Source organism: Hemiscyllium ocellatum, chromosome 18 (genome assembly GCF_020745735.1).
Source record: "Hemiscyllium ocellatum isolate sHemOce1 chromosome 18, sHemOce1.pat.X.cur, whole genome shotgun sequence".
NCBI lineage: Eukaryota > Metazoa > Chordata > Chondrichthyes > Orectolobiformes > Hemiscylliidae > Hemiscyllium > Hemiscyllium ocellatum.
In genome coordinates, this window is record NC_083418.1 from 50,454,857 (window position 1) to 50,480,776 (window position 25,920).

Sequence of the window (25,920 nt, forward strand, 5' to 3'; positions counted from 1 at the left end):
TCTTTTTTTAATGCCAGCAGGACAAATGGAAGGGAAATGAAAACAATTCAGAACTCTCAAAAGCATTTTTCAATTCACAGGCTGGTTCATTCCAATCCCTGTGTAGGATATAACCTGTGGCAGTTATATAGTTACCTCCAATTTGAATAGATTTAAATAAATTTAAAGTCCAACTCATTTATGTATTTTTTGTCATTTACATATGTGATTTGGATGCGAGCATAAGAGGTACAGGTAGTAAGTTTGCAGATGACACCAAAATTGGAGGTGTAGTGGACAGCGAAGAGGGTTACCTCAGATTACAACAGGATCTGGACCAGATGGGCCAATGGGCTGAGAAGTGGCAGATGGAGTTTAATTCATTTAAACGCAAGGTGCTGCATTTTGGGAAAGCAAATCAGAACAGGACTTATACACTTAATGGTAAGGTCCTAGGGAATGTTGCTGAACAAAGAGACCTTGGAGTGCAGGTTCATAGTTCCTTGAAAGTGGAGTTGCAGGTAGATAGAATAGTGAAGAAGGCGTTTGGTATACTTTCCTTTATTGGTCATAGTATTGAGTACAGGTTTTGGGAGGTCATTTGCGGCTGTACAGGACATCGGTTAGGCCACTGTCGGAATATTGCGTGCAATTCTGGTCTCCTTCCTATCGGAAAGATGTTGTGAAACTTGAAAGGGTTCAGAAAAGATTTACAAAGATGTTGCCAGGGTTGGAGGATTTGAGCTATAGGGAGAGGCTGAACAGGCTGGGGCTGTTTTTCCTGGAGCATCGGAGTCTGAGGGGTGACCTTATAGAGGTTTACAAAATTATGAGGGGCATGGATAGGATAAATAGATAGTCTTTTCCCTGGGGCCGGGGAGTCCAGAACTAGAAGGCATAGGTTTAGGGTGAGAAGGAAAAGATATAAAAGAGATGTAAGGGGCAACTTTTTCACACAGAGGATGGTACGTGTATGGAATGAGCTGTCAGAGGAAATGGTGGAGGCTGGTACAATTGCAACATTTAAGAGGCATTTGGATGTGTATATGAATAGGAAGGGTTTTTGAGGGATATGGGCTGGGTACTGGCAGGTGGGACTAGATTGGGTTGGGATATCTGGTCAGCATGGACGGGTTGGGCCAAAGGGTCTGTTTCCATGCTGTACATCTCTATGACTCTATTATCTGATCCTTGGGACTGTAGAAGTCCTACAGTTGTCATCTGTCTGCGAACAGCTTCAAACCTGCCATTTCCCTCAAGTGTAAGCTCTCTGACGGAATTTGAAATATGTGATCGTATAGTTTGAAATAAATATTCAATATTAAAAATTCCAGAGAATTGTACAAAACTCATGTTGCATATGAGAATAGAGAGATGCAAACAAATATTGAGTTTGTTCTTGCATGGTAATTTGATGATTAGCAATGCTGTAATCGGTGATGATATAAACAATGATAGTACTTGGAACATTACAGCACATGGATGACAGTGGTGGAAGGAGTGAATTTTGAAGCTAGCTGATTGCTTTGACCTGGATGGTGTTTGGGTTCATGTGTTGTTCAGGTAAGTGGAGAATATTTAATCACAATCCTGACTTGTGCCTTGTAGATAGTTGAGAGTTTTTGGGAAGACCGGAGGTGGGTTACTCCTACAGAATCCCAACCTCTGGCCATCTGGATTGTCATGACCTCTACTACAGAGTCAAATAAATCATTGCTCCATGGAGATTGCCTAGAGTTACTCAGGTTTATGATCATTCAAACAAATTCCAGTTTCCTTTCCTATAGGTAATAATGCATTAGAAAGCAAGGAATATTGTGTCATTCCAACAAGCAAGATTAGAAACTAAAATATGAACAACAGATAATACAAATAATAATATTTCTGCCTCATCTATTTTTCTCTGTTGTATGCAAATAGATTTGTGTGAGGAATTTTTTGTAAAACTTTTGAATGCAGAATAAAAGTCACAGTTGTATTAAATTCGTATTTTTAAAGAGGTTACATAGAATTTATATCGTGGAACAAGGAAGGCAATAGCCTAGTGGTATTACCACTGGACTGTTAATCCAGGGGACCCACCAGAAACCACCATGTGGTTCATTAATGTCCTTTAGGGAAGGAAACTGCCATCTTTATCTGGTCTGGTATGTGACTCTGGACCCACAACAATGTGGTTGACACTTAACTGCCCCCTGGGTAATTAGGGATGGGCAGTAAATGCTGGTTTAGCCAGTGACACCCACATTCTGTGAATGAATAAATAAATGAAGTAAATCAGCCATTTGGCTCAACAGTCTGTGTTTAACCTCAATTGGATAGTGCTGCTAACCCCATGAGCTCATCCCATTCCCTATTTCCTTAATTGTGCCATCTATTGAACTGATAATTACATATCTAAGGGGTCTTGTGGGGCACTGGTAATGTCCTTACCCTGGGCCAAAATGTTTTGAGTCCCACCAACATTGGAGCTGAGACATAAAAATATCCAAACAGGTTGATTGAAGTGTTTAAAAATGTATATAAAAATATTTTAATCACTGCAGTGAATTTATATAAGAGCTTTGCCTTCTTTGCCCATGTGACTAACTGCTTCAGTAAGTTTGATCAGCCTCAATATAATTTCCATTAGGCTGGAGAGAGTGGCAGGCAGTGAACAGATCAGCAGGCCTTTCAAGAATTTATCTTTCATGGGCTAAGTCTGAAGTGGGTGTGAGATTGCAGTTAATCCCCACTTTACCAATAAACAGCAGTTTTTTCCCCACAAACTCAGAGTTCACAGCCTCAAGGAAGCAAGTGAAGTCATCTAAATTGTTTACTGGCACCATTTGCAGTGATAATTGCTCCTCGTCTTCTGTTAATTTTCAGTCTAAAGTTAGTAATTGTAAATGTTTTCTAATTAACATGGATGAAAGAAACCATATGCGCATTCAAGATTTTATAGAGCAAATTGCAATCTATGGGGGTTGGAATAAGTGACTCTCGATAAGTTTGCTGTAAATTGTACATTCTCTTCCCCTTGCTGGCAAATGATTTGTGTGCTCAGTGATGCATTTCAATTTCTGCTGAATAGAGTAAGTGCCATGTGATTTTAAGTTATACATACAAGATCATAGCCTCAGATTGCCTGCTTTGCCTAGTTAGATAATTCCAGACTGGAAAACCATAGGATGCAACAGCTGACCTTAATCACTCAGCCCGTGAGAGAGGAAGAATCTCAGCCCTTTGTGTTTTGCTGTCGTCCCTCTGTCTGTATCTATCTATCTATCTCTCTCTCTCTCATGCACACACGCGCACACACACACCTCACTCACTTTAATATCCACTTCTTTCCTCATCCCCTCTAATTTTCTCTGCCCTTTACTATCCTTACTTGCACTTACTCTTATCACCTCAAACTTTTTCCCTGTTCTCTCTTTTCCCACTCTCCTTTTCTACGCTACTCTTTTCCACACTGTCTTCCCTCTATCTCTCCTTCCCGTCTCTCTTTCTTCCCCCACCTGTCACTTTCCTCTTTCTTCTTTCCCGTCTCTCTTTCCTCTCTGCCTTGCTGTCTTTGCTTCTCTCCTTGCACACTCTCAAACCTTTTGCCACTATCTCCCTGCTCCCATCTCTTTTTTTGTCACCCCCTTCAATTTCTACATAGGAATAGGGGTAAGCCTTTCTGCCCCTTTAGTGAGATCATGGTTAATCTGTGTTCTAATTCTATCCAGCAATTGCTGCTTATGGAAGTGTTACAAACCTCTCCTGCCCTTTGGGGTGCTTCCTAACATCCTGGCCCTAATGTTTAGACTATGCACCATAGTTCTCGAATCACCAACAGTGGAAATAGTTTATCTTTCAAGATTTCAATAAGATCACCTCTTAATCTTCTAAATTCTAGAGAAAACAGGTCTAATTAGTACAATCTCTCTAACAATTCCTGGAGTCCAGGTATAATTCTTGTAAACATACATTGTATTCCATCCAAGGCCATTGTATCTATCTTCAGGTTTGGTGCCCAGATCTGCTCTCAGTACTCTGTGTTGTCTAACCAGGATTTTGTATAATTGCAGCGTAACTGCAGGGTCAGAAGTCACATGATACCAAGTTATAGTCCAACGGGTTTATTTGAAATCATTAGCTTTCCAAGCGCTCTTCCTTTATCAGGTGAAGCATTTCTGCCAACTTAATCTTTTGTTTTACTCATTACCAGATTTACCCTGTTTTACTATGAACAGTCTTGGAGTCCTCTCATTGAAGTCAGCTTTACCTAAATCTAAAAGCCTGGCAGATATTCTGTCATTAGCCTGAATTCTGCAGCTTTCACCCCACAGTACTGGAGGGTTATCTTGAGCATACTGATTTCAGCATGTCAAGAAATAGATTATTCTTGTGGGTAGCTCTGGATCAACACTTGTGCGCATATATGTCCAGGTTCCCCTGATCTGCACTCATTTTAGATTGTACTCTTTGTTCCATATTTTCTTCCTACCAAAGTTAATCATTGCAATTCCTCCAAATTGAACTTCATCTATGACTTGGAGAAAGTGAGGACTGCAGATGCTGAAGGTCAGAGTCGAAAAGTGTGGCACTGAAAAAGCACAGCAGGTCAGGCAGCATCCAAGGGGCAGGAGAATTGGCATTTTGGGCATAAGCCCTTCATCAGGAATGTCGGCTCATGCTGCCTGACCTGTTGTGCTTTTCCAGCGGCACACTTTCCGAGCTTCAACTGTGACCTGAATGCCCGTTTGACCAACTTGTCTCTGTTCTTTTGAAATTCTACACCACTCTCCTCGCAGTTTACAATGCTTCCAACCTTTGTATCATCTGCAAATTTTGAACAATGAACAAGATACTGGAAATCTTGAAATAAAAGCAAAATGCTGAAAATACTCCACTAGCCAAGTAGTCTCCGTGGAGGGTGAAAGAGCATGAAAATTTCAGGCCAGTGACCTTTTATCAGTACCGAAGAATGTTAAAAATGAAGAGATTTTAGGTTAGTGCATAACCATAGAAAAGGAAATGAGAACAAGAACAAAGGGGAATATTTGTAATTGTATGGAGGGCAATAGAGATTAACTGATGAATAAATGAAATATTATGAGAATATTTTAAAGAGTTTTTTCTTTACAATGACCACATTATGTACATTTACCTGTGCTTCATGTTGTTACTGGGGTAAGATTTCACATACTTCTGAAGATGTCACCTCTGACCTTCACGGCAATAAGAACATTAATGTACTTCAAGTGTACTGTTGCTTAGTGATAGAAATTATACTAGTTGAACAATTAGCACAACCCAAAATATCTTAGTATAATTTAGCATTAAATATAATTATTTATAATGTTTTGTCATAATGTCAAGGAGTTGTTAGTATGGTTGTACTGTTGGTAAGGCTGCGCTGTCTCTGACAGTCAGAGCTCTGACATGCTTTGCTGATAAATCTAGAGCATTTCTCATCTGCGAAGTCCCAGATTTTTGCACTGCACAAATGCACAAGCAGAGAGTCAGAATAAAAAGCAAAGATATTCAGCTCCTTTCAAGAGTGAAGCAAGTAAATATTCATGCCAGAGAGTTGAGGTTGATTGTTTAAAAAAAGAGAAGCCTTGTTTGGTCCACAAATGGAAGGCAACCTGTTGTTCTTACCTTTTCTGGACTGCATGTAACTGCAGACTCACAGCAATGTGACTGACCCTTAACTACCCCTAAAATGACCTAGTAAGCCATTCAGTCATATCAAAACTGCTACAAAGCCTACAGAAAGGAGTGAAACTAGGTGGAGTAACAAGTATCGACTCAAGCACTGGGAAACAATCCAACCCTGTTGACACTGCCAAGTCCTCCTTCCTAACATCTGAGGACTTGTAGCACAAAATTGTCAAGCAACAGCCTGCCATATTCACGCTTTGGCAATCTTATCTTACAATGACCTACACCATCCCCACCACTCCTGTGTATGTTCTACTCCCCACCTCCAGGCTAATGATGAATCAATATGCCTCAATGTTAAATGCCATTTGGTGAAAGCGCTGAGGGTGGTATGGAAGATTTCACTGTTTATCACCCAGATTGACTTGGAAGCACAACTGCTGACGTCGCCCTTAAACTGGGCCTGTTGAGGCAGCGAAGGCAACAAACACGAGGGAAGAACTTGCGTCATCTTGTCCTCAACAATGTACCAGCCACATTTAGGTTTGTCCATGACAGTACTAATAGGAGCAACTACCACACAGTCCTCTTGGAGTCAAAGATTCATCCTCACATTGAGGACAAAGTCTGTTATGTTGTGTGCCACCATCACCAACTAAATTGGTATACTTGGAAAAGATCTAGCAACTCAAAACTTGGGCATATACAAGACATTGAGGGCCATTAGCAGTAGAATTGTATTCAACCTCAACCTCTAACTCCACTCTAACATCACAATCAAACCAGAATATCAAACCTGATTCAATGGAGAATGCAGGGCATACTAGCAGCAACTCCAGGCATACCTGAAACTGAGGTTTCAACATGGGTGAAGGTACAACACAACAACTTGCCTGCCAAGCAGTAGCTGCAGCATTCAATAGTCACAGCTAAATGATAGCACAAGCAATGGATCAGATTGAAGCTCTGCAGGACTGCTACATTAAGTTGTGCATGGTGATGAGCAGTTAAAGCAACTAACAGGAGAAAAAGACTCCATAAATATTCCTTCATCTCAACAATGGAGGAGCCTAGCACATCAGTGCAAAAGACAATCCTGAAGCATTCTCATCTATCTTCGGCCAAAAGTGCTGAGTGAATGATCCATTTTGGCTTCCTTCTGAGGTCCTGCCATTAGAGACACTGGGCTCGTTAATTCACTCAAAGTAATATCAAGAATTGTTTGAAGGCCCTGGAATACAAAGGCTATGGGCCCGAAAACATTCTGGCAAAAGTACTGAAGACTTGTGCTTCAGAACTTGCTGGGCTTTTAGCTAAGCTGTTCCAGTATAACCACAGTACCAGCATCTATACAACAATTTGGAAAATTATTCAAGTTTGTCCAATACTCAAAAAGCAGGATAAATTCAGCGAAACCTGTTACTGCCCCGTTGATCTACTCTTGACAAAGCGATGGAAGATGACATTGATAGTGCTATCAAGCAGTTCTTGCAAAGTAGTAGTCTGCTCAGTAGTGCTTAGCTTGACTTCTGCCAGAGCAACTTAGGTCCTTACCTCATTACTGCCTCGGTCCAAATATTTAAAACAGCTGAACTCCAGAGCAATATTTCTTCTCAGCTCTGCGTTCACATACACACTTCAGTGTTTCATACATGCTGACACAGATATAGCATTAACTTCCAGTTCAAAAAATCGCTGCCTCATACAGACCTTGGATGTTCATGTAGAAGGAAAACAAATTAGAGGGAATGCTACCCCAAAGCTAAGGTGATCATTTCTGCTCTTAATATCAAAGCAGGCCTTTGGCATCAAGGAGCCCTATCAAAGTTGGATTCAATAGGAATCCAGGGGTGGAGACAGGGGAGTATTGTGGGTAGTGGTCATAGTGGGGTTGTTAGTAATTGAAAGTTCTTCGTTATTTGCAATCATACCTAGCACGAGGATTTGTGCCCGAGGCCCAGGCAGCTTCAGCTATGTCATCAGTTCCCTTATCCATGAGGTTAGAAATGGGGATGTTTGGTAATGACTGAACATTGTTCAGCACCATTTGCAATTCTTCAAATACTGAAGCAGTCAGTAGTCCATGTGCAGTCAGATCAGGACAACATCCAGGCTTGAACTGAAATGTTGCAAGTAATATTCATGCCACAAGTGACTGTCAGTGATCGTCTTATACCAGAGAAAATCTAACCATTGCTTCTTGACATTTAATTACATTGCTATTGCTGAATCCCCCACTATCAACATCCTGAGATTATCATTGACCAGAAACTGAACTGAACCGGTTATATGAATGCTCTGGCTCCAAGAATAGATCAGATGGTAGGAATTCTTCGGTGAGTAACTCTACTCTGCCCTCATCTGCTTGTCCTCATCTGCAAGACACAAGTCATGAGTTTGATCGAATACTTTCCATTCAAACAATATCGCTGGGTAAAAAATCCTCAAACTCCCTTCCTAACAATATTCTGTGGATTTCCCTGTATCCTGAGAATTGCAGTGGTTCAAAAAGACAGCTCAGTATCACCTGCTCCATGGCAACTAGGGACAGGCAACAAGTGCTGGTCTAGCCAGCGATGCCCATATCCCATCAGCAAATTTATAAAAATAACTTGGAATATTTCCATGGTTAAGGGGAAATGTGCCTGTGAATTGGAATAACTGAACAGCTTTTTCAATAAGCACAACATACCAAATAGTTTTGTTCTGTGTTGCATCATTGTGTGATTCTGTACAATTAACTCCACAGTTGAATTACTGACTTGTCTCCTTATAATGGCGGCATGGTGGCTCAGTGGTAAGCACTGTGCCTCACAGCACCAAGGTCCCAGGTTCATTTCTGGTCTCTGGTGACTGTGTGGAGTTTCACATTCTCTCCATGTCAGCGTGGGTTTCCTTTGGGTGCTCTGGTTTCCTCCCACAGCACCAAAGATGTGCAGACCAGGTGAATTGGCCATACTAAATTGTACATGGTGTTAGGTGCATTAGTCAGAGGGAAATGGGTCTGGTGGGTTACTCCTTGGAGGGTCGGTGTGGACTTGTTGGGCTGAAGGGCCTGTTTCCACACTGTACGAATCTAATCTAATCTAATCAAACACTAAAAGCCCTGTATATTAACAGTGTTCTCTATTTTAGCTTTGGAAGGTAGTTGTTTGTTTAATGTCTTTAATTTTACTTGTTGTGTGATTTTTCTTAATAAGCTTACAGTTTTTAAGAATCTAAATCATTGATGCCAACCACACTAAAGCTGCTTCCAGCATAGCTAGCCTTACCTGGAGCAACACCACCAGAAGACGTGTTTTAATCTGGCTATAAGCTGGTGGTGGTCTCTGATTATCTGTGCACCTGCAAGGAATGCCTAGTGAGGCCGGCAGCTACAGAAAAAGTGTAATTCACTTGTGACATCTCTCCATTAGAGACATTTTCTTTTCATCTGTATCTGCCCATCCTATTCTTCCTCCCCTGTGTTTGTTTTAAGTTTCTAAATTCTTGAAGCCATCGACTTGAAACATTAACTGTGTTTCTGTCTCCATGTTTGCTTCTTGACCTATTGAGTACTTCCAACATGTTCGGTTTCTATTTTAGATTCTCAGCAAATATTATATATGGTTTGTTACAGAGAAGGCATTGCTGCTAAATATTAGCAGGTTGTAATTGCTGGCTAACTGGACACAGCAAGTTAATCAGAAGTACTTTCACTCCATCTCTTCATTGTCAGCTTCTTAAAGTATTTGGTGTTTTGTTCTCCCATACATGAAATGAAAGGCTGATTTGCAGAATATTCATCTTTCACAATCAATGCATTCTGTTCTTTATCTTCAGAGGATGGCATTCACCAGACACAGCCCTGCCGAGACTGGTGGTGGGATACAGCAAATAAAACCCCTTACCCCCTACAAGCGCATGAGGCTCACCGCCAGGGAGGCCGTACAGGGCTGGGGGTTCCTGAAGTCTGTGGAGACAATGGAGCTCAAGGTAGGAAGAGCGACTGGTAATGTAAGTTCAAAGTGATGGTGACTTACACTTTTGCTGAGTTCACCACAGAATGCCTAAGTTCTTACATTGTACAGATAATGTACATAGGGTGTTTGTACTGACATTGTGAGGTGAAAATCTATTCGTGGAGCTCATGGATCACTATCTCTTTGCACAGGGAGACCACAAACCCAGGTGGAAACCAATACAACAGTACCCTCACGCTCATCTCCACAGTCTGTATCACCGACATCACTGGGAGCAGCTGCCAGCCCAGACACGCACACATCAAAGAGTATTAGTGAATTTGAGGAGGGAACACAAGGTGAGTCATGGATAAGGAAGGAACAGAGGTGGTGGATGAAGAAGGGCAGAGCGTTGTATGCAAGGGTTTAAGATGGATTTAGATCTGTTGAATGATTGCAAATTTATCCCCGCTGAGCAGTTGTGGCTACAAGTCATTCAGTCCAGGACAGTCAGGCTGTTGTGCTCAGTTTTGAGACCATGTAATGACTTCACGTCTTTGAATAATTATTCCAAGAGTTTCAATGTAGCCATCGCCATCTTCTTTCTTTGCTTTCTATAGTGTTAAGCTCACTCCCTGCCCTTGCAGTGCCAACTCCTTCCACCCCAACCAAAACCATCTCATCTACAGCCTTGAATGGATTAGAGGTAGCTGAGCAGCGCAGCTGGCTGTACCTAGAAGAGATGGTCACCTCATTGATGGCCACAGCTCAGCAGCTAAAGACACTGATAGAGCAAGCAAAGCAAGCCAGCATCGCTTCAAAAGATGGCGCGATTGCACAAGCCAAACTGCAAGCAGATCGTGAAAGGAAAGGGGTAAGTGGCATTAATCTCATGCCAATAAGATATATGGTACAGCAGCTGGGATACTCTGTGTAAAAACATCAACGTTGATATCAGTCAGACCATGGGACTGCATCAAGTGGCCGGACAATACAAAGGTATAGAGGCCTAGATCTTATTCACAACCTGGTCTCAATCAAGGACACCAGTTCATGATTTGGGAACAAATTCCATGATCCAATTTCTGTTCCTGTCCCAAACTGACTGGGAGCTGATGTTTGAAGACAGTTTGTTGTTTCCTCCCTTTCCTTGATCCCCACTTAGCCAGCTCCTCCCTCCTCCCTTCTGCTGTTCCCTGCTGCATGACTCCATTCCACTCACTAGTTACTTGCTTAGGGAATAAGCCACCTCAGTTTGTTCAACTCTGAGCCCATGTTTGATTCACTAGTAAGAGTGCTGACTTTCATCTTTTCAGCATCTTCTCTGCTCTGCTACACCTCCAGTACTGCTAAAACTCTTCACCCTGTTGTCATTCCTTTGAGACATGACCTTGTAAGGTCTTCTCTTCTTGCTCCTGCATTGTTACCTCTCGTGTCCCCAAGGATCTATCCATTGCTCCCTCACATTCTCATCTCCATACTGCCCCTTGGCAACGTTCTACAAAAGTACAACATTAATTTTCACATGTATGGATAAGCAATCATTTCCTTAAATTAAACTTTGTAAAGATTGAAGTTATTGTTTTCAATTCCCATTCCAAATTCTTGTTCCCGAATCCGTCCCTCTTCTTGACAACAGTCTCCAATTCAGCTCGTCTTTTTGCATTCTCACTGTTCCATCTGATCCCGATTTGAGCCGCTGGCCTCTCATTCATTCTTATCATTATTAAAACTATACACTTCTAATTCTGTAACATGCCTTTATTCACCCTTTTCCTCAGCTCCTTTGCTGCTGAGACCCTCATTCATTTCTGTTAATTCTAGACCCAATTATTTCAGTACATTCCTGGTTGATCTGAAACATTCTATCCTCCATAAACTTGAGGTTGTCTCAAGTTGACTGTGTCTTAACTCACACAGTGTCCTATTACCTGACACTCCTGTGTTCACTAACTCACTTTGGTCTCCTGATTTTTAAATTCACTGCCTAGGTTTCAAATCCCTCTGTAATGTTTCTATAATCCTGTCCAGCCCCAAGATGTACCTCTGTTCCTCTAATTCTGGCTTCCTATGTAATCTAATTTTAATCAACCCACCATTGGGAGCTGTCACTTCAGGTCCTTGAGTGCTACTTCTGGAATTCCACTCCACTTCACCATCTGGCTTTCCTATGTTAAGACACTCCTCAAAACCTACTTCTTTGACCAGGCTTTTAGTCATCTGACGTAATATCTCCTTTTGCAGCTCAGTGCCATACTTTTTGTTTTAAAATACTTGTGTTAAGCACTTTGGAAGATTTCATTACATTAAAGATACAGCTACTTCCACTAGCCTCCTATACACTGTGCACCATAATTTCCATACTGTCCAGAACTGATTGCCTGCCAAGGCCCATTAACTTGTTGATGATATTCAATGTTCAAATATAAAATGCTCCTTTGTCTCCTACCCTAGCCTCCTGTGAATCCCCTACTCTATGCTGTCTTCAATGACAAAGCTTTAACTTCATTGACCTTAATTTCTCAATTCACTCCATCTTCACAGCATATCTTTCTTCTTCCCTACCAACTCTTGTCTTGGTAATCTTTGACAGCTGCACCTCTCTGGCCTCCTCTTCCTGTCTGACAAGCTAAATAATAGAGAAAGTTTCTTCCCATCAGAAATTTTAGTGCAAAAAAAATCAGATGCAAATTCAAGTTTCATTTTCCATACTTTTGCACAAAAATTATTGAGAGAGGATTTTAGCCTTCTAGTCCCCATGATCATGAGGCTGAGCAGGTGATGCTCACAAAGTGTGTGAATTAATGTGGGTTTTGCTTGAAGAGAGATATTTAAAATCATTTTGAAGCCGAGGCTGAAATTGATTTTAAGTTTTGATTAAAAATTGGAAATGTTAAATGTTAAATGAGGTTAAGGTGCATTTCACTGACAAATAGTTTGTTTCCTGTTAAACGTAGAACCTAAACCAGTACCAGAGCCAGGTGCCATTTCATTCAGCTGAGGATGTGGATGGTAAAACTGAGATCATCATTAAGGTGAGAGGTGAATTATCACGTTTTCCTGATTTACGGCTACCTGACAAAAACAGTGGATTAGGTGTCATGTGATGTCTGCTGTTAGCTGTTACAGAAACTCAGATGTGTAGTCACACTGTTGCTACTGGGATCACATCTTGTCATAAAAGTGTTTGACTACAATTCAAAAATAGCACAATATTAGCTTGAGTGACACCCTGTGGTTGTGAAAGGACCTGGTGAAGTTGTTGTTTTACATAATTTGACAACATTTTAAATTGTTTTATTGTAATAATGGTGATAATTATCTACATCTGCTTTTCCAGAGCTACTGCCTAAATTAGCTCCATATTGCCAAACATTTTACATCATTGTAGGTATCAGATATAAAGGCTTGCAAACGTGGTAATCCAAAGCATAGTCAGTAAAACTTTGGTCATTTGCGTATATCATGAATAGCTGGGGCCCTTATGATCCTCCACTAGTCACTTTCTGCCACTTAGAAATGACCCATATATTCCCACTCTCTGTTCCCTCTCTTTCAAATAATTCTCAATCCATGCTAACATATTACCCCCATCCTATTTGGTTTAATTTTGCCCCTAATCTCTTACGAAGGACCTTATCAAAAGCCTTTTGCAAATCCAAGTACAGCAAATCTAAATACCTTAGCCAATGGTTACACATATAGATCTTCACAGAATATGTTTGGTACTGCCCCTTTTAACTGCACCATAGAGGATTTCTGTATTCCATTTTTGCACCACCTCACAGAGTCATAGGGTTTTACAATGTGGGAAGAGGCCGATTTTCCAATCATCTCCATGCTAGTCATCAAGCACCAATGTACTCTACACCCTCTCTATAGCAATCTCATCCATCCTATAATGTGGCAACCAGAACTACATGCAGTACTCCAGCTGTGTCCTAACTAATATCTTATACAGCTCCATCATAACACCCCTGCTTTGACTAATAAAGGCAAGGATCCCATATATTTTCTAACCAACTTATTCACAAAACCTGTTGCCTCCAAGGACCTGTGGGCATGCATACCAAGGTCCATTTGATTTTCTGTACTTCTTAGGTTCCCAGCATTCATTGCCTATTACCTTGTCATGTCAGTCCTACAAAAATACATCACCTCATACCTTTCCAGATTAAAATTCAGTTGCCACCATTCTGCTCATCTGTATTGTCCTATAGTCCAAGGCTATCGCCATTGCTATTTACTACGCCACCTGTTTTTGTGGCTTCTACAAGCATATTTGTTAAACCTCCTACGTTCGTGTTTAGATAATTAAGGTACACTATAAGCAGCAAGGGACCAGCATCAAATTCTGCAGTATGTCACTGGATGATAGCTTCCAGTGAACAACGTTTCACCATCACTGTCTGCCTCCTAACACCAATGAATTTTGGATCCAGATTGCCAAATTGTCCTGGATACCAGGGCTCTTACATTCTTAATTAGTCTCCCTTGTGAGACCTTGTTAAAAGCAGTATGAAGCCCATATGGACCAAATCAACTGTAATACCCTCATCTATGTACCATGACAACTCATTGAGAAACTCACATTTGTGAGATTTGATTGTTCCCTGAAAAAGTCATGCTGACTAAGCTTGATTAACCTTTTTGTCTCTCCAAGTAGAGATCAATCCTCGCCCTCAGATTCTTTTTCCAAAGATTTCCTTCCCACTAATGTTAGACTCACTGGCCCGTGGGTCCATGGTATCATAGCTAACCTGAAGGTCCTCCACCAACCTGGCCTGGCATTATGAAGTGACATCCTGATCATCAAGGTCCACAGGGAGGCCTTAGAGAGTGGTGGCCATTTCCAACACCTCAGGTGTGTCCTGTCGACTAAAGGAGCAGATGAAGAGATCCAGCATCATCTCCAGTGTGCTAACGCAGCCTTTGGCTGCCTGAGGAAAAGATATTTGAGGACAACAACTTCAGATTGGACACCAAGATGGTGCTATGCAGAGCTGTGGTGGTTCCCACCTTCTTATATGGCTCCACGACATGGACTGTATACAGCAGACATCTCAAGATGATGGAGCACTATCACTGATGCTACCTGTGCAGGATCCTGTGAATCTGCTGGGAAGAAAGACACTTCAACACCAGTGTCCTTGACCACATCAACATCCCCGGCATTGAGGCACTGACTAACCTTTTTTTTAGATTACCTACAGTGTGGAAACAGGCCCTTCGGCCCAACAAGTCCACACCGACCCGCCAAAGCGCAACCCACCCATACCCCTACATTAACCCTGATTGGCTAATATGGACTGGGCACATCATTTGCATGACCGACACGAGATTCTCCAAGCAGATGCTCTACTCTCAGCTTTGAAATGGCAAGCACTCCCCAGGTGGACAGAGGAAGCCTTCAGTGACACCCTCAAGGCTTGACTGGCAAAGTATGGCATTCCCACTGACACCTGGAAATCACCAGCCCAAGACCATCCAATATGAGGGAGGAGTATTCGGGAAGGGGTCAAGCACCTCGAGATTTGCCATCGGGTAAAAGTGGAGACCGGATGTAAACAGCGAAAGGAGCATGCTGCCTCACCAATGCCCCACCCAGCCCTTCCTGCAACCATCTTCTGTCCCAAGTGTTACAGAGCCTGCGGTAGCAGCATCAGTCTGTACAGCCACCTATGGATTTGCCCTGAGAGCGGAAGAGAGTCATCCTTGTCTGCGAGGGACCACCAATGAATGAATGAGCTAAACTGAACCTTATGGTACTGTAGAAAAAGGCAACGAACAGTCTAAAGTTTAAAAAAAATGTACTACAGAAATGTAATAAAGCAATTGACTTACTGGCCTGTAGTTTCCTAATTTATCCTTACCATTCTTCTGCACTGATGGTAGCACATTAACTGTCTTCCTACCCTCTGGCACCTCTCCTGTGACCAGAGGGGATTTGAAAATTAATGTCAGGCCCCTGCAATGTTCTTCCTTGCCTCCCACAGCAGCCTGGGATTCATTTCATCAGGACCTGAGGACTTATCCAATTTTAAGCTCATCCAAAACTCCTTCCCCTCAATTGTAATTTGCTTATTTATCACAGTCCTCCTTTTTAATTTCTGTACATACATTGTCTTTCTGTACAGTGAATATAAATGCAAGATACTGATTCAAATCCTCACTTAAATCTTCTGGCTTCACACACAGTATTACTTAATCCTCTGTTAAATGACTTTTGATTTTCTTTTATTTATCCGCCATTATTTTGTCATGCCACCTCTTCGCTTTCCTAATTTCTTTTTAAGTGACTGCCTACACCTTCTGTATGTCTCTAGGATGTTAGGAGTTTTGAGTTTTTGGTATGTACCATAAACTTCACTTCTTTTCCTTCTCCAATCCTGTGTATCCACTACAACAAAAACAGAAATTGCTGGAGAAACTCAGCAGTTTCTGTTTTTATTTCAGATCACCACCATCCACAGTTTCTAGCTTTATCTAATTGTATATCCACTGGCTGACAGGATATTTCCATACTCTGTCTTTGTTTCTCTTATTTCTTTTTTCTTTACCCCTCTGAACTTTGTTATGGACTTGGCCAGACCACTCAAAACATTCTGAAGCAGGCAGCCCAGGCCATAACTTTGCTATTTGTTTCAGTAAGTGTACAGGGAGGATTACCCAGAGTAAGTTAGCGAGGTTGAATATCAGGTTTTAAAACAGTCAAAAATTTATTCACAATATTACGGAATGTAACACAAAAAAACAGAATATAGAGTGCTCACAGAGCTCAATCTTTCCAAACTAGACCTAATTATGCTGTTCTGAAAATACGCAACAGTCCCAATGAACAAACCCCTTTAAACACAGAGCAAAAATGAAACAAAGGCTTACAGGTCGAATGCTAGAAGGGCAGATGGAGAGAGAGTCTAGCAGCCGGTTTCCACACAGTCCATCGCTGCACTGACTCAAACAAGATTTCAGCTTTCAGGACTGACCAGTCCCCTTTCATTATACATGTTACTTCTAAAACATGAAAGCTGTGGCCCAAAGTCTCATCTGTTTACATATAAACAAAAAGGCCACCCTATACCCTTTTCATCTCTGTATCAACCCAGCTGTTCAGGGCCCGGCCTGTGTACAACCCCTCTGAAAAAAATCCTTGAGAAAAGGAACAGCTTTTAGGAAAAGGACTGGCTTTGTGACAACTTCCTCAACTTAGCCAGGTTTTGTCTTGTCATCAACCTCACTTCTGTTGAAGACACTGTTTTGCTGCTTCATCCTGCTCTCTGTCTCTTTTGTCATCTGAGGAACCTCGGCTTTGTTAAACGCAGCTTTTCTCCTTTGTTGAAATATATCTTGCTTCTAACAAAGTATCTTTTCTTTAAAGGCAACCCATTGTTTGATTACATTTCAGTGTTACATTTTCTTTGCTTTAGATTGCTCTTTGCCCTTTTCCATGGCTAACCTGAACCTTATGATGCCACAGACACCACTTCCCTGTTAAGAAAATATGTCACTCCATTATCTGCAGCAAGTAAGCCTGGGCTTCCATTATTGTCAGTTGGAAATGTACTTTAATTAGTTTCAGGAATTGGGTTGCTGAGAGCTGCTTTTAATTTCTGGTCAATGTTTAGAACATAGAACATAGAACATAGAAGGATACAGCGCAGTACAGGCCCTTCGGCCCTCGATGTTGCGCCGACCGAATCCTACCTAACCTATACTAGCCCAATAACTTCCAAATGCCTATCCAATGCCCGCTTAAATGACCATAAAGAAGGAGAGTTCACCACTGATACGGGCAGGGCATTCCATGAACTCACAACCCGCTGTGTGAAGAATCTACCCCTAACATCTGTCCTATACCTACCACCCCTTAATTTAAAGCTATGTCCCCTAGTAACACCTGACTCCATTAGCGGTAAAAGGTTCTTAGTATCTACCCTATCTAAACCCCTAATCATCTTATACACTTCTATCAGATCTCCCCTAAACCTTCTCTTCTCCAATGAGAACAGCCCCAAGTGCCTCAGCCTTTCCTCATAAGATTTTCCTACCATTCCAGGCAACATCCTGGTAAACCTCCTCTGCACTCGTTCTAAAGCTTCCACATCCTTCCTATAGTATGGCGACCAAAACTGCACACAATACTCCAGATGAGGCCTCACCAGAGTCTTATACAACTGCAACATGACCTCAGGACTCCGGAACTCAATTCCTCTGCCAATAAAGCCCAGTACACCATATGCCTTCCTCACAGCACTATTTACCTGGGTGGCAACTTTCAGAGATCTGTGTACATGGACACCAAGATCCCTCTGCTCATCCACACTACCAAGTAGCCTACCATTAGCCCAGTAATCCATCATCTTGTTATTCCTACCAAAGTGAACGACTTCGCACTTAGCTACATTGAATTCCATTTGCCACATTTCCGCCCAGCTCTGCAACTTATCTATATCCCGCTGTAACCTACCACTTCCTTCCTCACTATCCACAACTCCACCGACTTTTGTGTCATCCGCAAACTTGCTTACCCAGCTTTCAAGTCCTTCCTCTAGATCATTTATAAAGATAACAAAAAGCAATGGTCCCAAAACAGATCCTTGTGGTACACCGCTAGTAACTGCGCTCCAAGATGAACATAATCCATCAACTACTACCCTCTGTCTCCTTCCAGCCAGCCAATTCCTAATCCAAACCTCTAATGTATCCTCAATGCCATACCTCCGAAGTTTTAGCATTAGCCTACCATGGGGAACCTTATCGAACGCCTTACTAAAATCCATATACACAACATCTACTGCTTTACCCTCATCCACTTCCTTAGTCACCTTCTCAAAGAACTCAATAAGGTTTGTGAGGCACGACCTGCCCTTCACAAAACCATGCTGGCTATCCCTGATCACGTTATTCCTACCCAGATGTTCATAAATTTTATCCCTTACCATTCTCTCTAAGACTTTGCCCACCACTGAAGTCAGACTCACTGGCCTATAGTTACTAGGGCTATCCCTACTCCCTTTCTTGAACAATGGGACCACATTCGCTATCCTCCAGTCCTCTGGTACTATTCCCGTTGACAATGACGACATAGAAATGCCATACAAATTTGCATATCTATAACTCCTTTCACAGCCTCGGGTGGGAGGAGGGGGGTATAGTCACTGTAGTAATGTAGGAAATGTAGCAAAAATGAAATTGATGATAAAACAGTTTTTCTTCGTGATTTTGAATGAGGGATAGTGCACTGGGGACATCTTGGTCTTTTGAGTGCGCTGGAGAAAATAGCGACTGGGTTTAAGCTCTTGTCCAAAATATACCAATTCCAACAGTCTTGCAGTCCTTCAGTGCTCTTCCCTGAGGGCCAGCAATTGTTGCTCTGAGTTTGTCCATACTGTCAGCAGAAGAGGACTGAGAACTGAGAAGAAACAAATCCAAAAGTAGGCGTCAGCCAGTGTCGAATTATTCTTGCAGTGCAAATGGTTCACAGGATATTAGCTTTATCCTAACTTGTTCAAATATCCACAGCCCTTACAGTCATCTTTAAATCACCCTTTCAATGTTTCATTCAGTGTTCAAACCGTAAGAGGAAGCTAGGGTCATGTCTCCAAGAAGAAGAAATAGAATGGTAAGTTTACGGTTCAAGGGATTGGAAGTTTTTTTTAGGCTCTCCTGGAATATAAATACTGGCTCACTTGACTCAAACATTCTGTTCCTGTGCTGTAAATTCTGTGTGATGCTGTGTGAAATCCACTTTGTTGTTGAGGAGGTTTTAGCAAAATAGGCTTCTGCAAATTTGTCATCCCAAGAATTCAAATCAAAGCAACTTTTGAGAGTTCAGTGAATGAATCTGTGGGCTTGTTCTGACTGATGCTTCGTACTGTTCTGTTCACTCGTAAACATTTACTGGTGTATAAATAACACCATGATGTTTACCGATTATTTTCTGAAGACGCTGGCTTGATATTCATAGTTTGTATCTCTTGAATATTGAATTACTGTTCCCTTTTTTTATATTTTAAAGTTTATCAAAACTCAAATAATGGTTTGGAGCCAAGCATGGAATGCAAAGATTCCAAGGAACAACCGTTACTCATCTTTTTCCTAACCATAATTCTTTATAGCAAACCTGTGTGAACTGTGGGCGGGAGGCAATGAATGAGTGTACTGGATGTCACAAGATTCATTACTGTTCAACATTTTGTCAACGAAAGGTGAGAAATAAAGAACTTGTATTTCGAAAGCATATTTTACATTTTCAGGAGGTCCCAATGTATTTTGCTTCCAATTAAATACTTTTGAATTGGAGTCAGTGTTGTAATGTAGGAATGTCAGAGGCTAAACAACACACAGCAGGCTCCCACAAATGCTAATGAGTGAATAATCGACTTTTAGTGATATTGATTGAGGGATAAATACTTGCCTGAAAAGTGAAGAGAATTCATTAGTTTTTCTTTCAATAGTGCTATGGTGTCCTATAAATCTGTTTAAGATGGCAGGCAGGGCTTAGTTTAATATCTTATCTAAAAGACAACACCCCAGATCATGCAGCAGTGTGTTCCGCTAGTGCAGCATTCCTTCCATAGTGCCCTTCCAACAGTATAGTATTTCCTCAGCACTGATCATCTGATAATGCAGCACTCTCTCAGCACCGGCTCTCCAATAATATTGACACACCAGCAGTGCATCACTCTTTAAATACTGAGCCTCCAACTGTTTAGCATTTGGTCAGTACTGCCATCCTACAGTGTAGCACTCCCTCAGTACTGCCCCTCTGATGGTTCAGCGCACTCTCAGTATTGTTATTCAGTTTTGCCCTATGGCAGTTCGATGCTCCTTCATATTGAATTGTAGGCTTTATCCTGGATTATGTGTTCAGGTCTTTGGAGTGAGACTTGAACAATGTTGTTCTGATGCAGGGGAGAATGATATGCATTGAGCTCTGATAGTTACTTTGTTATATAGCTTTTTTTGTTTAGTCTAATACCCATTGGAACAACATCAGCATTAATTACTCAATGTTAATTGAGTATCAGCATTAATTACTCAGTACAGTGTTGGGCTACATTGAGAGTCTGCCCCATCAAGCACTCATACAGAACGTACAGTTTAGGGTTGGGTATAGAATAAAGCTCCCTACTATACTGTCCTGTTAATGTACCAAGGACCTAACTCAGAAGACCGACTTCTATCCAGGATGACCATTTTCCTGTTTGGTATGACAGCTCTACTCTGTTTGACAACTGATGATTGACAATTAGTTCTGAACTGAAGAGAGATTTGCATTGTAGGCTGGTAGAAACTGTGCTGAAATTCTCAGTTGTATAATTTTGGCTTCGGAGGATGGAGGAGGTGAATGATCAGTGTCTGACCCAAGTAATCCATCTAGGTTTTCAGATTCCAGCACTTATAATTTTTCTAATAATGGACTATGTGGCTTTGCATAATTCAGTGCAGGAAAAGCAATAAATAAGTAATATGAGCTTCAGGTCAGATCTGTCAGATTACTGATTGTGCCCATTCATCTGTGCATAAAAATGATTTTGTTTGCCATCTTGTTTTTCTAGGACTGGAAGGACCATCAACACGTGTGTGGGCAACCAACAGCACTCACTGTACAGGCAGAGGAGGTGCAGGTGACAGATGTCGATGTGGAGAAAGTCAAAGTTTGAGGGTCCTGAAAAGAATTCAGCATATTGACTCGAGTGACTAGGATAGTGAAAACATAGATTCAAGCTTCAAGAACATAATGTTCTTATTTTGGAGGCCTGACTTTTTATTGTTTGAGTACATTGCATTACAAGAAAATGTTGATACCTGCTCATGAGCTATTGATGAGTACCTTGAGAGGCAGGTTAAGGGTTACTTAAATATTACACAGACCCACTTTTCATCAAACTGCAGAAAAAGCCCTGTGGAAATATTGCAAAATGTGCCACAATTAGGTCTTTGACTTGTTACTCAGCCATCGTTGCCTGTCCTTGATTTGTTTTCTCTGTTTAGCCTTACACGGAGTCTGAGGTACTGGTCTTTTTATATATGTCTATCAGACACACAGACAGAGGCACACATCTTCATTCACTTATGCTCTCAGAAACCCTCCTACACACACTTATTCCCTTGCACACCTTCTCAGGCATCTTCATGCCTTCTCAGTTCTTAATACCCTCCCACACACTGTCATCTGGTTGAAGCGAAGTAGCCAGGAGAAGGGGAGCAACCTTATTCAGATGAAGGCTGATTTGGGGATTGAGAGGAGGGGTAGGCCTCTAGTTCTGCATTTTAAAAAAAATTAATTTCACTGCTGAGGAAAGTTGCTATCAAGGATATACCTGATGAACTCTAGTTCATACTGTTGTCTCAACCAATGAGGGCTGCATCCTCCTGTTGTCACTTTCTGACCTCTAACCTAAAGATTGACTATATGTATCCCAATCTAGTAGATTACTTCTAGAAGGTTTCATGGCAGGGAAAAGGCATGCCCTTGATGCAGTGATTGATGAAGAGCTTCTGGCTTTGAGCTAGCAGTGTCTCCTTGTACATGAGGCAGTATTCAGACAACTTAAATGAATGGAAATCATCAGTATGTGTAACCAGGTGGACCATGGTTTTGTAATAGCCTAGTTGTTAATAAGTTTACACCATCACTGTGATCTTGGATTGGAGAGATGACAGGTTGTATGTCAAAAACAAATATAGCAACATTTGATGTTACTTTTGTGTTAATAGAACAATTTGAATTTTGCAGTAAACTATATTATTAATCCAGTAATGCTAATGGCTGAGTAAATCAAGTAATAAAGAAATATTGTAAGTTAGTGACACACAAATGTATCATAACGAGGCAGAAACTGATCAGATGGGGGTTCTGAGAAGGTTTAATGAAATCAGGAGCAGTTTTCTTGGAAGCTTAATCATTGTTGATTAAATGATTGCTGTATCTACAATGTTGCACTTGGAACACTTACAAAAATGCTTGTATGCATGTGTGGATTATTCTTGGTAGTCCAGGCATTAACTGCATCATCGTTTTTCTTAAACTTGGAAACTGTGTTTCTGGATTGCTTCTTGTGAGGAGCGGCAAAATTTGTAATGAATGGAATGTCTCCAAGAGATTAAAGCAGAATTTCTCCTTTCTGGGAAAGTGAACCTTTTTTGCCATTGGAAATGAATACTTGTAAATAAAGGTGTAAATTGCTGTGAGGGGTTTGTACATCTGGAGAAAAATGGGGGTGACTGTAATGATGCCCTTCCCACCAAGTGTTAATTTTGATAAAAGGGGCATATTTGATGTACTTTATGCAATTTCCATTGCCATTATCAAGTTATTCTTGTATTTTGTAAGTTTTGTGTATTTTTAATTTTGACAAAGCATGCTTGTATACATGTTCAATAAACAATGATAGTATTTTATAGAAACTTCCTTAGTGACAAATATTTTCTTCCCTGATTATCTAGGAGTTGCTTCCGGTGTCTGGAGAGGAGGCAGTGAATTGTGTGAAATAACTATGTTTACTGAATTAGAATTTATGAATTTTGTATCCAAAGTACTTTCCCTATGAATTCCAGGTCACAGAACAATCCCAAATAATTTGTTCTGGAAGCCTGGGCCCTGTCCCACTAACATAGGAAAATTAGAATTAAAGCCAAGAGCATAAAACACGAAAATAATGATCACAGAATGATTGACCAAGGTTAAGAGTCCCCACTGTATGCAAAATTAAAGGGTGATCTAACTGAGGCATTTGAGATACTAATTGGGTAAAACAACGAAACTGCTTTCTCTGGCTGGAGTTCTGAACAGGGCAAAACCTTAAAACTAGACACAGGTTATTTGCATGATATTAGGCAGCATTCTTTCACACAATGGATGGTAAAACTCTGCAATTCTCTTCTTGTGATAAACTTAGTTGGTGGGGTCAGTTGAAAATTTCAAAGCTCAGACTGATAGATTTTTGTTGGATGTGCATTAAGGCTTACTGAACCAAGGTCAGGGGATGGAGTTGAAATACAAATCTGACAGGATTAGATTAGATTAGATTATCTACAGTGTGGAAACGGGCCCTTCAGCCCAACAAGTCCACTCTGACCCTCCGAAGAGCAACCCACCCTGACCCATTCCCCTACATTTACCCATTCACCTAACACTACAGGCAATTTGGCATGCCCAATTCTCCTAACCTGCACATTTTTGGACTGTGCACTGAATTGAAAGGCTTCCTCCAGTTTCCACGTGTGAAATCTTTGATAAAACTCTCTAAAATTATGAAGAGATTTGATGGAGTGGATTTTTTCCATTTGTTGGCAATACCAAAATTAAGCGTCTTAAATATAACGTGGTCAGTTGTAAATCTAGTGGGGAAATCAGGAGAAACTTCTTTCCCTAGAGAATGTGGAATTCAGTATTGCAGGGAGTAGTTTGGATGAATACCCAAGATGCATTTAAGGGAAGCTGGATAAACACATGAAGAAAGGAACAGAAGGTTATGCTGATAAGCCCCATCCCACCTTTCTTCTTATCACCTTATGAAGAGCATAAATATTGGGATGGGCCATTTGGACCAAGCTACCTGTAGCGGAACTAAAAATATCAGGTAAACATCATGTTATGAAATTTCTTCAAAATGAGTTAAGTCTGTTGTATGTTTTATTTTTAAAAAGACAGCTATCTCTTGCTTAGGGAGATCCACCAAGTTTTCCTGGGTCTGCTCAGTTTTTATTGGTTTAAAACAGGTAACTTTGGTGTAAGTTTCTGAATTGGTCAGAAATGCAGAGAGCTGAACTTGCTGTCTGCATAGCTGACTCAGCATCGTTTCATTTTTCAATAATTCCACTACACACAGTACAGAAATGTTTATTGATACAACCTTTACAGAATTATTATTATTAATCATACATTATCTGCACTCAGAGGGCAGCAGGACTTTACGCCGTGCAATGTAGAACCTCACAACCACCTGATAAAGAATCAGCGCTCCGAAAGCTAGTGCCTCCAAATAAACCAGTTGGACTATAACCTGGTGTTGTGTGATTTTTAATCTTGTCCACCCCAGTCCAACACTGGCACCTCCACATCATGATTTAGACTGCTAATCCTTCTTGGAGATTGAAGGCAAGGCGGATAGATCCATGCATGTGTGTGCTGCTCAAAGCACCAATAAATGTAATTTGTGGTACCTGAACGGAGGTCCAACTGCCTTACTCCTGTATTGCATAGTACTGCCAGATAAAGTTCAATAACCTCACCAGGCCTGACACATTACATGTCTAATCTTCTTGCCCACCTGGGCAGCAACACAACCTTCAATCCTCATTGTAGCTACAGCAAAAGATTTCATTTACAACTTGATAGTAGCTCTGGACAAATTAAACACAGACTGTGTAGGAGCTGTCAGTGATCACAAATGCTTGATAATCATGAAGAAAGTTAGAGTCCGTCCAAAAATTAAAAGTCAAATTTGAGATTGTCAATCAAATAGCCATTTCTTAGCTTTCACTGTATTTTGTATGGTGTTTATTTAAAGTTACAAAGTGAATTACGTTACATGTGGTTAACAAAGCAAAATTGAACCCTAACATTTCAATTGGAGTGTGTAATATTCACGTGACCATCTGTGTCAACAACACTTACCAGGCCCATCAGTCATATCACATTGTAGTGAGGGATAGTCAGTCATATATTATTGATGTGATGGATTGTGATACATACCACACTGTCATGAGAGACAGTCACTCATATCACACTATTCTGAGGGACAAAAGGTCATATTACACTGTAGTGAAGGATGATCACTCATGTCAAATACAGTAAGGATGACCTATCGTGTCATACAGTAATGCAGTGGCAAACTCATTATGTGAAAAGTTTTTTTGTAACATCTGTTAAGTTCCAAATGGCCTAGAAAATCTGGCTGAACTAAAACCCTAACACTGGCTGCAACACCTTGATTTCATTGGGTGAGTATTATAAACACTTGTTCATCCTTTTGTCTGAATACTATGAAAACCATCAAACCTTTTAGGTGAGTTGTAACTCAGTGAATGGGCATCTTGCCTCTCTTTCAGAAGGGTGTGGTTTCAAGTCAGTCCAAAGACTTGGGTCCCATAATCCAGGAACTCCCAAGGTTGTACTGAGGAGTGCTACACTGTTGGAGACAATGCTGAGGGAGTTTGTATTTCAGAGATGGAAGTACTATGGAGTACTGCCCTGCCAGTGGTGCTGTCTTTCAGGTGAGACAACAAACTGAGTTTCTCAGTGCTTTCAGGTGGAAGCAAAAGATCCCATGGCTACTGTTGAAGAGTCAATACTTCTTCCACAACTACCAGCTTTAAAACAGATTATCTTGTGATAATAACAGTACTGTTTGTAGGT

At 41.0% G+C, this 25,920-nt stretch overlaps 1 protein-coding gene across 1 annotated transcript in view; it reads left to right on the plus strand.

Moving 5' to 3' along the window:
• The window catches only part of deaf1 (DEAF1 transcription factor), a 73,500-nt gene extending 50,533 nt beyond the window's left edge, over positions 1-22,967 (plus strand). Inside the window, exons 9-14 of the mRNA XM_060838530.1 lie at positions 9,436-9,588; positions 9,767-9,913; positions 10,175-10,428; positions 12,512-12,589; positions 19,673-19,762; positions 21,116-22,967. Coding sequence (XP_060694513.1) covers positions 9,436-9,588; positions 9,767-9,913; positions 10,175-10,428; positions 12,512-12,589; positions 19,673-19,762; positions 21,116-21,220 — 827 coding nt within the window. The 3' untranslated portion in view covers positions 21,221-22,967. The remainder of the gene's footprint in view (positions 1-9,435; positions 9,589-9,766; positions 9,914-10,174; positions 10,429-12,511; positions 12,590-19,672; positions 19,763-21,115) is intronic.
• Positions 22,968-25,920: the final 2,953 nt, after the last annotated feature.